We start from the raw sequence: 12,979 nt of genomic DNA, 5'->3' as shown, positions 1-12,979 counted from the left end.
CCAACTGATTCCGATGGCCAAAATCTCACTCGTCACCACCTCTAGCATCATTGGGCCTCCCTCATCAAAACCCTCATCAACCCAACGTTTGGTAGCTCGCCGAATGTCGTCTGCCACATGCAACTCTAGTGTGCGACATCGCGGCCCGTGCTCCCAAATGGTGCCGTTGTGCGACTTCTTCGTTTCCCTACCTTTTTCGCGTCATCTGACACTTGCCACTCCTAGTCTCCTTTACGCCGCTGCTGTCGTTGGCTTTGTGGTGCCGATTATGACGGCTAGGGTTTGCCCAGCTCATAGAGGAGTGATAGGCAGGCTTCCATCTTCCAATGAGGTTTTTGATATTTAGCTGCCCAATCAAAAGTAAAAGGTTTAAAGGCAATTTGGTAAAAGCACTCTCTATACTGTGTCAAAACCCAAAAATAACTAACATTGTTAATTTAAGGGTAAAAATTTAGAATTTATGAAACCAAGGGTGGGAACTTGCTATTTCAAATAAAAATTAGAGACAACAATCCCAATGTACTAACAACCAACTATCGTCACTCTTTTGTGGAGCGGCTATGAGGGGTGCGGTGACAAGTTGAACCAAGTGATTTGATAAGGTGGAGTATAATGGTGAAGAGATACTAGTATCTAATTTTTTTTTTTTTTTTAATTATTTCATGTTTCAAATTTTAGTTTTATAGAAAGAAAAAGTTCCATTATATTAAAATAGAAAAAGGGTATTATAGTATTTTCAGGTTGCGTTTGGTTCGGGGTGATATAAGATTAATCCTGTAATCTTTGTTTAATTTTTAAGATTCTCTCATTTGGTTGTCAAGTAATAAAATATTACGTAATCTTTTATTGCAAATAATATTTATTGTTGGTAATATTGGGGGTAATCAGATTACATTCCCAAGGGGTGTTAATATAAGATTACCGAGATAATCTTAATTTTGACCCTATCTTGCCCTTAACCTTTTATCATTTTGGGCACATTTACCCTTATATGTCTACCAAATAACAACTAGCCTAAACTTCCTACATTTGAGAATTTACCTAAAACACCCTAGTTACAAAAAAGTTTAAAAGTTAACAAAATACCCCTAACCACCCAAGACCACCGCCTGCCGCTAGCCACCACCGTTGGCCGCAGGTGAAAGTCATCATATCAGCACAAGACCGACAGGATCTTGTCGGTCCTGTGCCGATAAGGATGTTTTCGGCCATGGATTTGTGATCCATGGCTGGAAACAACCATATCTGACTATTTCAAGGCCAAAGATGTGGTCGTGAAATGCCATAGATCTGGCTGTAAAACGCCATAGATTTGGTTGTGAAAAGGCCAGATCTTTGGTCGTGAAATGGCCGCCGTTTCATGTTCACGGCTAGATGTAGCCGTTTTTTTGCCATGGATCTGTCGGATTAGGCCTTACTGACACACGACCAGTCAGATCCGATCGATTGTGCGCCATTACGGCGGCTACCGGTAGTGGCTTGGGGTGGATGGGGGTGATTTTGCTATAAATTAAAGTTTTATATGGTTTGGGTGTTTTAGCAAAATTTCAAATATAGGGGGTTAAAAGAATGATTTAAAAAATAATAAAATAAAATATTATTATATTATTATTTAAACAAGAAGGCAATTTAGTAATCCATATAACATACCCACTCATTTCTCCTCCCAACCAAATATATTATTATAATATATCCATCAATTTATTCTAACAGGCTAAACACACTCCTCTAAAGATTCTCTGGTAATCTATCTTTCCAGTAATACAATATTTCTTATTAATATAACATTTTCTGTACCAAACGCACTCTCAAAGTAAAGATTGAGTCCAAAACCAACAGGGATGACAATGTTATTTTCAGAATCTAGAGGACATACATATTTTTCTGAAATTGTAACGGTACATTACGTCAACATGTCCGCTCGTGTGTCCCACAACATAAAGAGCACTTTGATTTGCGTTTGCAACTGCATAGGTATCAACATGTCATTGGACACCTTCACTCTTTACAACATCATAAACCTAATTTTTATTATCAATTTGATGTTCATTTCTTTCAAATTTCAATTCCCCAGCTCAAAATGTAACTCAAAATATCCTCTTTTGCTGTAATTCACTCACTCACTAACCCTTTTGACATTCTCAAGAAATTCAGCAATTTCTTGATTTTCCTCTCATTTAACGGAAGGGGAAAGATGAATAAGGATGTTGATGAGGATGGGAGGTGCAGGAGAAGAGGCACACCGAAATGGAGGTGTGGTGAAAGAGCTTTGAAGGGCGAGCGCTATTGTGAGAAGCACTTTGCGTATATTGAGCAGTGGAAGGAGAAAATGAGGTTGAGGAAGAGGAGGAGTGAAAATGGGAGTGGAAGTGAAGTGGGTTTGGAGGGAAAGAAGCAAAAGAAGGAGGAGGAGGATGGGACTGAAGAAGAGAGTGCTGTGAAAAATGATGGTGATTTGAGTGTGGGAAATGAGTGTTTGGGTTTTGGTGGTGATGAAATTCAAGGGTTGTTTGGGGATGAAGCTGATAGTGCTCTGTGTTGGTTTGGGGAAGAAGGGAATGGTGGCCAAAGTTTGGAGCTTTTTGCTGGTGATGAGGTAAATCAGGGGAATGGAGTGTGTTTGGGTGAAGCTTCATGTAGATTTGCTGGTGGTGGCGAGGTTCTTGGTGGGAATGGTGAAGAAATTGGTGCAAGTAATAATGATGACCAACTTGATATCAAGGGCTTTGAGTCATGTGAGGATGAAGCTGAAATTGGTGGTGGGGGTTTTGATTGTAAGATGATTGAGGGCTTGTTTGATGAAGTGAGTGGTGGTATTGAGGGTTTTGGGTCTGGTGATAAAGAAATTGAGAGTCTTTTTACTGAAGTGAATGGTGGTGATGATGGAAATCTGGGTATGAATTTGTTTAATGAAGGGTTTGGTTTTGGAAGTCAGTGTTGGTGTGGGAAACCTGCATGTGTTAGTCTTGATGGTGTTGGAATTCAGGGCCTGTTTGGTGAATTATCATTTGGAAATGGAGGTGAAACTCCTTGCATAGAAGAAACTCAAGATGGGTGTCAACCTGTAAATGGAGTTGCAAATGGTGCTGAGAATGAAATGCTAAAGATAAAGCAAAAGCGTGGTCGGCCTAAGGGTTCTAAAAACAAGACTAAAGTTCCTGCTGCTCAAGAATGTATTGAAGGGGTGAGTAAAGCTGATGGTGATCCTAAGAGTGATGAGCTCGTGAGCCCGAAGAAGAAACTTGGTCGGCCAATTGGCTCAAAGAATAAGATAAAAAAAATTCTTGAAGGTCAAAATCAAGAAATGCCTGATCAAATTTTGAGTGGTAATAATGGTGGTGATAAAATTGATATGACACCAAAGAATGAGGGGAACAATGTTGGAGTTGTAGAAGTTAAGGTTATGACAGGTGAAGTCACTGTTGTTAATGAAGGTAGTCATGTGATTGTCCAGACAATGCCTACGGCTCCGCGTGGCCGGCCAAGGGGTTCCAAGAATAAGAAAATGATATTTTCAGGTGAAGATCTGGGAATGCTTAGTGAAATCATCGGCAGTAATGGTGGTGAAGAAGATAGGGGAAAGCATTATGAAGCAGAGGGTTCCAAGAATCAGAAGCAAGATCTTGTTGATAGTAATCTAGAAATGCCTGCTGAGGATAAGAAGAAAATTATTGGTGTTGAAGAAATTATTGAGCAGCCTTCCAGAGGGGATGAGATTGTGCAGTCAAAGAATAAGAGAGGAAGGCCGAAGGGCTCAAAAACCAAGAAAAAAAGCTCCACAGGTGAAGAAAGTCACAGAGTGAATGATTGTAGGGATGAGAGGCAAAATGGTAAGCGAGGCCGACCAAAGGGTGCTAAGAATAAGAGAACACTTCTTTTTGGCGAAGCTTTGAATAAGATTTTAGTGCAGAATAATCAAAAGCAGATGCCTCTTGTTAAGATAGAAGACAAAAAAGAAAAAGATTTGAAAATGGAGACGGATGTTCTGATTGGAGATGGAGCGGATGTCAACCATTTGGAAACAAAATCATTGATGTTAACTAATGATTCTGGCAATGCTCAAAAGCGGCCCAGAGGAAGGCCAAGGAAGGTCTGCAACCAATCAGAAAACTCGGAATCAATAGTGAGTTCTTCAAATTCATCGTTTCTTATAGTTCCATTGTGCTTTTGTACAGTCTATTGATATTCACTTATTACTACTAAAATTTATTGAGGTTAGGTCAGTTATTGCTGTTGGCAAATTATGTTTACAAATGAATTTAGCTTAAAAGAACATGGTAGACCTGATACTTAGCGTTCTAAATGACTTATTCGCTATGTAAATCTATTCTGGTCCTTGGTTTGTCAATCATGCAATTTAATCTTCTAAAACTTAGTATGCAACATTTTTCCTAGGACAGAATACTTTGAAATTAGCAACTACATGTTGTGATAACTTTATATTCCTAATTTGAAAAAAATTTAATGTGTTAAGGAGTTCTATTGTGTAGATGTAAAGAGGAAAAATACAGAAGTATGCTTGCTCTATTTACTTTAATGTATAAGACGGACTATCTGTGCAATTATATTGTCATGTTGTAATGCTTCTAATTTTCATTTGTAAACCATTCTGCTGGGGTTCTGCGTTAGGCTGCTGGGAGCTGCAACATGGAGCTGAGAAGTTTGATGTGCCACCAATGTTTGAGGAGTGATAGAAATGGTGTTGTCATTTGTTCCAGTTGCAAAAGGAAACGCTATTGCTATCAGTGTGTTGCAAAATGGTAATGAGATCTTACAAAGCCATGTTACTAATGAAAAAGTACAATTAAAAAATTCTGAGACAGTAGATTTAATTGATTTTCACAAAAATGTACCTTGCTTTTATGCAAACCATTAATGAGATCTTAAAAAATCTGTTTTGCCATGCTGAGTGCAGTTCATCAACCCTGACTTTTGTTAGTAGACTTATTGATTTATCATGAAAGTTTTTCCTACTTCTTCCTGCCAGAATAATAGTATTAATTTCAACTTCTCAACAAAGTTAAAAGTAGGAAAATCAAAACTGTTTTATTTGATGTTGATTTATGTTATTTTGCTGATTTATTGTGCAACTCCTGATAGTGTCTTTAAAGAACTAAATTAGGTACCCTGAGAAAACAAGAGAGGACATAGAGCTTGCATGTCCGTTTTGCCGGGGAAATTGCAATTGCAGAGTGTGCCTTAAGGAAGATTTGGCAGTGGTGGTGTGTGCCTTCTGATCTTTTTGTTTATTTTTCTGTTTACTTTGGTGTAGTTTGAGTGCAGTTCTTATTAATGCCTAGTACGTTGAATGGTTTTTTGACAGGCTGAATGCAAAGAAGCCGATACAAATGTCGAATTGGAAAGGTTGCTATACTTGTTAAATAAAACTCTGCCTCTCCTGAGGCACATCCAACAGGAGCAGAGCATTGAATTGGGAATAGAAGCCAAAATTCGTGGTATTATAATTGTATGAGATTACTGTGTAAAAGTTTTTGCAAGATAGATGTTTCAAAATGCTTAAATGTGGTTTTTCTTCTGCCTGTTTCATAGGCATGCGATTGACAGAGGACGACATAATGAGATCGATTCTGGACGATGATGACAGGGTATATTGGTATCATCTCATGCTCCCTGATGTTCATTAATACCTGGTATCTTCAGTCTATATTTTTTCTTTAGTAAGTTTATAATCATTGGAAAAATATGGTATCCAAGCGGAAACAACATTTTGTCTCCCTGATACTGTGTCAATATGAGTGGACATGGATCTGCCATGTCCTATGAGGTTCATGCTTTGACACTAAAAGAAACTAGTGACCTTTTGACCTTTTTGAATCTATGCAAAATCAGGAATGAAACTGTATTTGAGAGCCTTTAATATCTGTTAATTAGGAAAAAAGAAAAAAAGAATTCAGAAGAAATGTGTTTTGGGTAATGCATCAAAATTATCCCATCTTCATGCTCTGTCTACTTTGTGCATACTCTTTAGTGCCTATAATAATTTTTTTTTTTTCCCTCAGATGCATTTTGGTTTTTTGGGAAAAGAAACCTTGGTTGAAATTGATCTCTATATTTTTAAATATTGTGCAGAAACATATTATTGATTGTCGAAGATTGGATTTGAGTCATAGGACTGTTGACCATTGTTGAATGTTCTTACTTTCTGTTCTCATGCTGGCATATGCCCCTTTCTGTATCCCTTAGGATTGTGTGGCATTGTCTAATCTTAGTGCATATATTTGTGAATCTAAACTAGAAACACACTGGAAAATAGTGCAGACTTCTAAGAGATTTCTTTATTCATTAGTAGTTCTTTTAACCTAGGGACATATTCATGCATCAATAGGAGATTGGATGCTAGGGGTAGGTTCATCCATTGCTGTTGATATGCTTTCTCTTCTGATGCTGACAGCTGTGCCCATTTCTTTCTTGAATGGTTGTACTGTGAGTTCAAGATACCCTAATTCATAATTCTTTATATATAGTGGTTTAAATTATATGTATAATGGTAAAAGTTTTAACCATGAATCTTTTCTTATTCAACAGTGACAATTGCAGCACGTCTATTGTTAATTTCCACAGAAGCTGCCCCAATCCTGATTGTTCTTATGATCTCTGCCTCACTTGCTGTGGAGAAATAAGGAAAGGTTTTCAACAGGGACATATTGAAGAAGAACTTTCTGAAAAGCAGTTAGCCGAAAAAGCAAATGGTCAGGTTACAGATTTTGACAGCCAGATTTCTGCAGACAAGATAGCTAAGACGTCATGCAACTTTCCTGATTGGAGAGCTGAGGCTGATGGTAGAATTCCTTGTCCTCCCAAAGCACATGGAGGTTGTGGTACTCAGATACTTGCACTAAGACACATCTTTGATGCTAATTATATTGAAAAACTGATTAAGACTGCGGAGGACCTGACTATCAATTATAAGCCACTGGATATTGTTTCTCAAGGATGTTCTTTGTGCAATCATGTATATTCTGCTGAAGATGGAGTAAAAACTTTTGAAGTTAGGCAGGCAGCTTATAGGGACAACAGTCAGGATAATTATCTATACTGCCCAAATGGTACTCTATTGGGAAACAATGAAATCGAGCATTTTCAAATGCATTGGATGAGAGGTGAACCTGTGATAGTTACAAATGTGCTTGAAAAGACTTCTGGTCTTAGTTGGGACCCAATGGTCATGTGGAGGGCTTTTCGAGGGGCAGAAAAGATTTTAAAAGAGGAGGCTCATAAGGTTAAAGCCGTTGATTGTTTTGATTGGTGTGAGGTATGTGTTCATGTTTTTTACACCTTTCTGTAGTTGCTGATATGTTCATCTAGAGGCATACCTCCTCACTGGCCCAGTAAAGTATCATACTCAGTTCCTCTCTCATTACTTGTTACTTTTTCCTTTTTAATGGTAATTAGTTTTGTAAGCTTTAAATCTGCTCTGTATTTTTACTTTCATACTGTTATGTGCCTTCATATGCCCATTGCTTCACTCTAAACCAAAATCACAAGCTTCTCAATAAAAAACGAGCATTTAACTTAAATTCTTGACTTGAAGAGTTGACATAAATTCTCAACCATGCATTCTATTTGATCTAATGGTTGAGATAATAAAGTCAGAGTGGTTTAATGTTGCCAACTCAATATATTTCTGCACCTTTGGGTTAAGGCTGATTAATGGTTGGAAATTTATGTCAACTACAAAAGATCCTGACTGTCTCTATATATATATAGAGCCTTTCAATGTTAGATCTGTTTCGTGGATCTTTCACGTCTGTGTCTTCCTTATGTTAGACATATTTTAATAGTGATCTTGCATGAGTAGGGTGTTAAGGTATCTCGCAACAAATTTTTGGTTTGATAGTGTTTGCTTGTTGGTTGCCATCAGTTCTTAAGATTTTAAGCACTTTTCTGGCTGGCAGTAGGCTCCAATTTTCAGCTATGATCTAAGTAATGCATTTCCTCTTGATGATACAGGTTGAAATCAATATTTTCCAGTTCTTTAAGGGCTACTTAGAAGGTCGAAGATATAGGAATGGTTGGCCAGAAATGTTGAAGTTGAAAGATTGGCCTGCATCAAATTCATTTGAAGAGTGTTTGCCAAGGCATGGTGCTGAATTTATGGCTATGCTTCCATTTGCTGATTATACCCATCCAAAATCTGGTGTTCTGAATCTTGCTACAAAGCTTCCTTCTGTTCTGAAGCCAGACTTGGGACCCAAAACATACATTGCTTATGGGTCTTTAGAAGAACTTGGTAGGGGTGATTCAGTGACAAAACTACATTGTGATATTTCTGATGCGGTGAGCTATTTTGTCTATAAATTAGCAAATTGTTTTCAGTTTATGTTGTTCTGCTTTTCACAATTGCTCTGAATCTCTACATGCTATAATTTCATCCTGTACTGACCTCTAGCATCAGTAATTTATTGAAAATTTGACTTCTAAAACACTATTCTAAATTTTAATTATGTATTCTTGATCAGACTTAAATGTCCTAAAATTTGCTTTTAGTCACATTGCATTTAGAAATGTTTGTATAACAGAGGGTCCAAGTTCAAACAACTTTGAGAATCTGGTGTTATTGCTTATGAATGGGCTAAAAGTGGTATATGACTTCATATTGTGCTTAAAGGGGCGCACCACCAAGGTCTTGTTCCATGGTGAGGGATTACTGTAACAGCACCTTCCAATGTCCCAAGGTAGATTTCTCTGTATGAGAAGACACTTGCTCTAATGAGCCATGTTGAGATAAAAGAAATGTTCCTTGTCATAGCAAGAGGCCATGGGAAGACAGGTTCTATAAAACATTTTTTTCCCCAGTTTTATGTAGATTTCTTCCTAAAAGAAGTGTTCGATGGATAGGAAAAGTCACGAATGCCTTATACCACTAGAATAAGAGCCTAAACCCTAGAAACACTAGAAGGATAGAAAGAAAAATTGGATTATTCTTCTAGAAGGTGGCCTTCATTGAGAAAGAGAGAATCATAGAGAGTTGTGTTGAGTGAAAATTATAGATTCTCCACCACCAAGGGTTATTGAATTCACAATAAGTTAGGTATTTTCTCATACTTTGTACCTGTTGATCTACAGTGAAGAAACTTTGTTAAATTGGTGCCATTTACGTAACCAAAAACTAGGAGATGCGACGGACTTAGTTGCCGGAAGAAGAAACGTGAACAGACAACAGAGAAGAGTTTGCCGGACGAAGTAACACAGCCAGACAGTAGAAAACAGAAGAAACAATGTCGCCGTGAACAATGTCGTCAGCCACTAGAACAAAACCCTAAGACTGGTGCTCTGATACCATGTTATAAAATATTCTGCATACTCTCATTGATTAAATTTTAAAATAATGCACCCTAATATACATATTTACGCTACATTACAATTACACATATACCCTTAACTATATATATAACTTCTATCAAATTTGATAGAATTAGTTTAATAGGTGTTCCTCAGATCGGCCGATGAGAGAATTCAAACATGTACCCCTGTAATCCTAAGAAAAGACACCTTTCCTTTCTCTTTGTGCTCTATTTTTCTCACTATATATATGTTAGTGCTTAAATAATGATGTTGAACCTTTACCTAGTAACTTTAGTTTTTAAGTCAAATGAGCCTTTAACATAGTATCAGATCAAAGTTGACCAAGTGTACTTGTATTTTCCATATAGGTCAATATACTGACTCACACAGCTGAAGTGAAAATTCCCCAATGGCAAAAGAAAATCATAAAAAAGATACAGAAGAAATACAATGATGAAGATCTGTGCAAGCTTTATGGTACGGTAAAAAAGGCATCAGGTAAAGTTGGAAGGAAGCGGCCAAAAAAACAGAAGTCAAATACAAATTTGAATGAACAAACTGGATCTTGCAAATGCATACATTTTCAGAAGAGAGATTTCTCCTCAGATGAGAAATCTTCTCCTGCCTCGAAAGAGTCTTCTTGTTCCATATGCAAGAATGTGGATGGGAGAAATCTCCTGTTGCAGGATGAGACAAGTTCCAGTCACAGCCATCTTCATGATCCCTATGCTCAGAATGAAATGATTGAAAGTGATTCAGATCATCAAGAACATGTTCAATCTTCTGGATTCATGGTCACGAGTAAGCTTATAAAGGGGAAAGATGGCTCTGAGGTGACATTCTCCGGCAACTGTGGAGATCAAGGTACAAGGCCAGATCAAGCTGAGATGAATGCAACTCCCAACTGTTTTGCTAAAAGCATGGATGCTGCTGGGGGTAATCTATCCTTGCCAAATGGGGTTGATGCTGGGCAGAGCTACCCTAGAGTTGAAGAATTTCATTCTGGTCTTGTAATCAATGGTAATCAGGAAACAATTAAGAGAAGTATGTGTAATCAAGACTGTCATCCTTCTAATATGGCCGGGGAAACTGAACCTGCCAATTGTATAGATTCTATGGAGGCAACGTGTTTTGGCGATGGAGTTAATTGTTCAGGATCAGTCGCTCCAGGTATAAATGCAAATAGAGATTCTGTCGAAGACAATTACACTTCTGAGGTTGTATATGGTGGTGCTGTTTGGGACATTTTTCGTAGGCAAGATGTGCCCGATCTAATTAAGTACTTACAGAAGCATCAGAAAGAATTCCGTCACATCGATAATCTTCCTGTGAATTCTGTATGTATCATTACAAGCAATGCCTTCAATAATTCAATACCACTGTGAGTTATATTGTTTTATGTCTTGCTTGCCTCAGGTTATTCACCCCATCCATGACCAGACCCTATATCTTAATGAGAGACATAAAAGACAGCTGAAGGAGGAGTTCAGTAAGTATAACTTGTTTTTAGTGAGGCTATTATACAAAGATGCCACACTAGCTTGTGACCCTTTCAAATTATTTTCAGATGTTGAACCTTGGACATTTGAGCAACACCTTGGTGAAGCCGTTTTCATTCCTGCAGGATGCCCACATCAAGTAAGAAATAGACAGGTGAGGTGTCTGCTGTAATAATTATGCCTACTTATGGGAGTTTGGGAAAGCTAAGAAGATAAAATATTATTTCCCTTTTTCTTTCATTTCTTCAAGATGTGTTTGTGGCTTGCCATCCACTCAGGAAAATATCACGACTTAAAATGCTATATTAATGGTCAGGGTATGCAAATTATTATTGGATTAGTTTATGTGATCCTTTTAGCCCCTTTGGTATATGAAATTCCACTGAAGTTGGTTACCAAAAAAAAAAAAATTCCACTGAAGTTAGAGATCTTTCTTGTCAGAAGATATTCCAGTAATCAATATGCATATATTTTCAGACACTTTGGTCATAATATAATATAAATCTTTTAAGTCAGAAGTCCAGAAAAGGAAAAGTAAATGAAAGACTAAAAATTTTTAGGTTTAGCAAACCTGGCAAACATTGACTCCTTTCTGGCAAGAGATTGAGACAGCCTTCTACCAAGTGGAAAATGAATCAATAAAGCTATTACAGAGAGACATTAGGACTGCTTGAGATAGAGGTTCAAAGGTTTCTGTATTGCATTTTCTCAGGAAGTTTTTGTGATTTTGTTAGATAAGTCACGACCAGATCAGGCCAAATTGTAATTGAAGGCATTGCTTACCTCTGTCTGGGTTTCATACGTATTCTTAGTTTAACACCATCTAATAATCTTTTCCAGTCCTGCATTAAAGTTGCCCTTGACTTTGTATCTCCTGACAACGTTCAACAATGCATTCGGTTGACAGAAGAGTTCCGTCTGCTTCCTAAAGGTCATAGAGCTAAGGAGGACAAACTAGAGGTACATGCTTCTTTTATTCTTCTTTTTGCAACACCCTTGACCTCGGATTTTTACCTTCTAATTGATTGCATTATTGACAATTAAATCTTAGAGGTAGATTTTTTGGTCAAGTGCTCAAGTGCTTTTTATTGTGTATATAAACCAACAATGAGTTTTAACCAAAGATATTTCTTACACTTAACCGACTTTCTTGTTTACAGGTGAAGAAGATGACGCTTTATGCTGTAAGTGCTGCTGTTACTGAAGCTGAAAGTCTGGCTTATAAACTCGAGTAAGATTGGTTCAATCCCTGCCCTCATTACTGTCTGTCAACAATTTCAATTCCCTTGTTAAAGAGTCATGTGTTTGAAAGGTCGATTTTAACATAGGAATCAAATTTCTAGATAAAGTGTATTCCTTACAATAGCAACATCTGCACTTTTATTTACTTTCTAATTTTCATTTTAAAGGCTCCCAGCGATGTTTCAAAAGGTAACCTCTAGAATTAGCTTAGAGGGTATGCATCTTAATCGTCATTAAGGTCATTTAATTTCCATTACAATTATTATTTTCATGATATGGTGCCCAAGTTCTGGTAGCATTGTTACAATGATCGGAGAATCTTACTCAAGTTTTGGTCTTCTTTATTACTGTCATTATTATAGTTTACTCAAATGGTAAGGTTGGAGTTTGTTACATGGCAACAGTTCTCTTCATACATAGAACGCACCGAATCGATGTTTAATTATTCTTAGTCATATTGCAGTTCATCAAAAGGAGACAAGCAAGCCTAGAAGCAGCCATTTTAACAGAAGCTACTGGTGGTAAATTTGTCGCCACCGTGAACAATTACTGGTGATCAGCAGTTTTGGGTTAATTCAGTCCAGGTTATTATTCAACTGTATCTCTTAACTAATGATTTTCTAGGACTCTGATAGAGCTTCTGCTTCTTTGTACAGAGCAGTTTTTTTGTAAATCAGAAGAGTCTAAATATGAGCTTGTTCTATAGCATTTTATTTGTATTATTGACAGAAGGTAATATGCAAGCCCAAGCTCATTAATGATTTTGAAAACCATCTTAATAACATTTCCATTTTTTATTCCTTGCCCTGAAAATTTTGCTAGTTTTTAGCTTACTATAACTTTTGTTTTATGTTTATTTCATGTTAAAAATCAAAATGCCCTTCAGTGTTGTTCAGTTTGAGCTATACAATCAGTTAGTTTTTAGAGCTTTT

At 37.2% G+C, this 12,979-nt stretch overlaps 1 protein-coding gene across 2 annotated transcripts; it reads left to right on the top strand.

The window, feature by feature from the left end:
- The first annotated feature begins 2,024 nt into the window (after positions 1–2,024).
- LOC116127730 lies at positions 2,025–12,848 on the top strand. 2 transcript variants are annotated; one of them, XM_031413374.1, is made up of 12 exons: positions 2,025–4,123; positions 4,630–4,760; positions 5,123–5,222; positions 5,324–5,453; positions 5,551–5,614; positions 6,547–7,273; positions 7,972–8,298; positions 9,675–10,643; positions 10,723–10,795; positions 10,874–10,959; positions 11,646–11,765; positions 11,966–12,848. In XM_031413374.1, exons 1-12 carry the CDS (start codon positions 2,195–2,197, stop codon positions 12,038–12,040), a joined length of 4,731 nt encoding a protein of 1,576 aa, XP_031269234.1. In that variant the 5' UTR covers positions 2,025–2,194; the 3' UTR covers positions 12,041–12,848. The 2 variants fall into 2 exon arrangements, with proteins under 2 accessions (XP_031269234.1, XP_031269233.1); XM_031413373.1 differs by having other exon boundaries at positions 5,324–5,456.
- The last annotated feature ends 131 nt before the right edge of the window (positions 12,849–12,979 follow it).

This window comes from Pistacia vera, unplaced genomic scaffold (assembly GCF_008641045.1).
Source record: "Pistacia vera cultivar Batoury unplaced genomic scaffold, PisVer_v2 Contig195, whole genome shotgun sequence".
NCBI classification, from domain to species: Eukaryota; Viridiplantae; Streptophyta; class Magnoliopsida; order Sapindales; family Anacardiaceae; genus Pistacia; species Pistacia vera.
The sequence above is the reverse complement of the archived record's forward strand: the minus strand, read 5'-3'. Positions and strand labels throughout refer to the sequence as shown.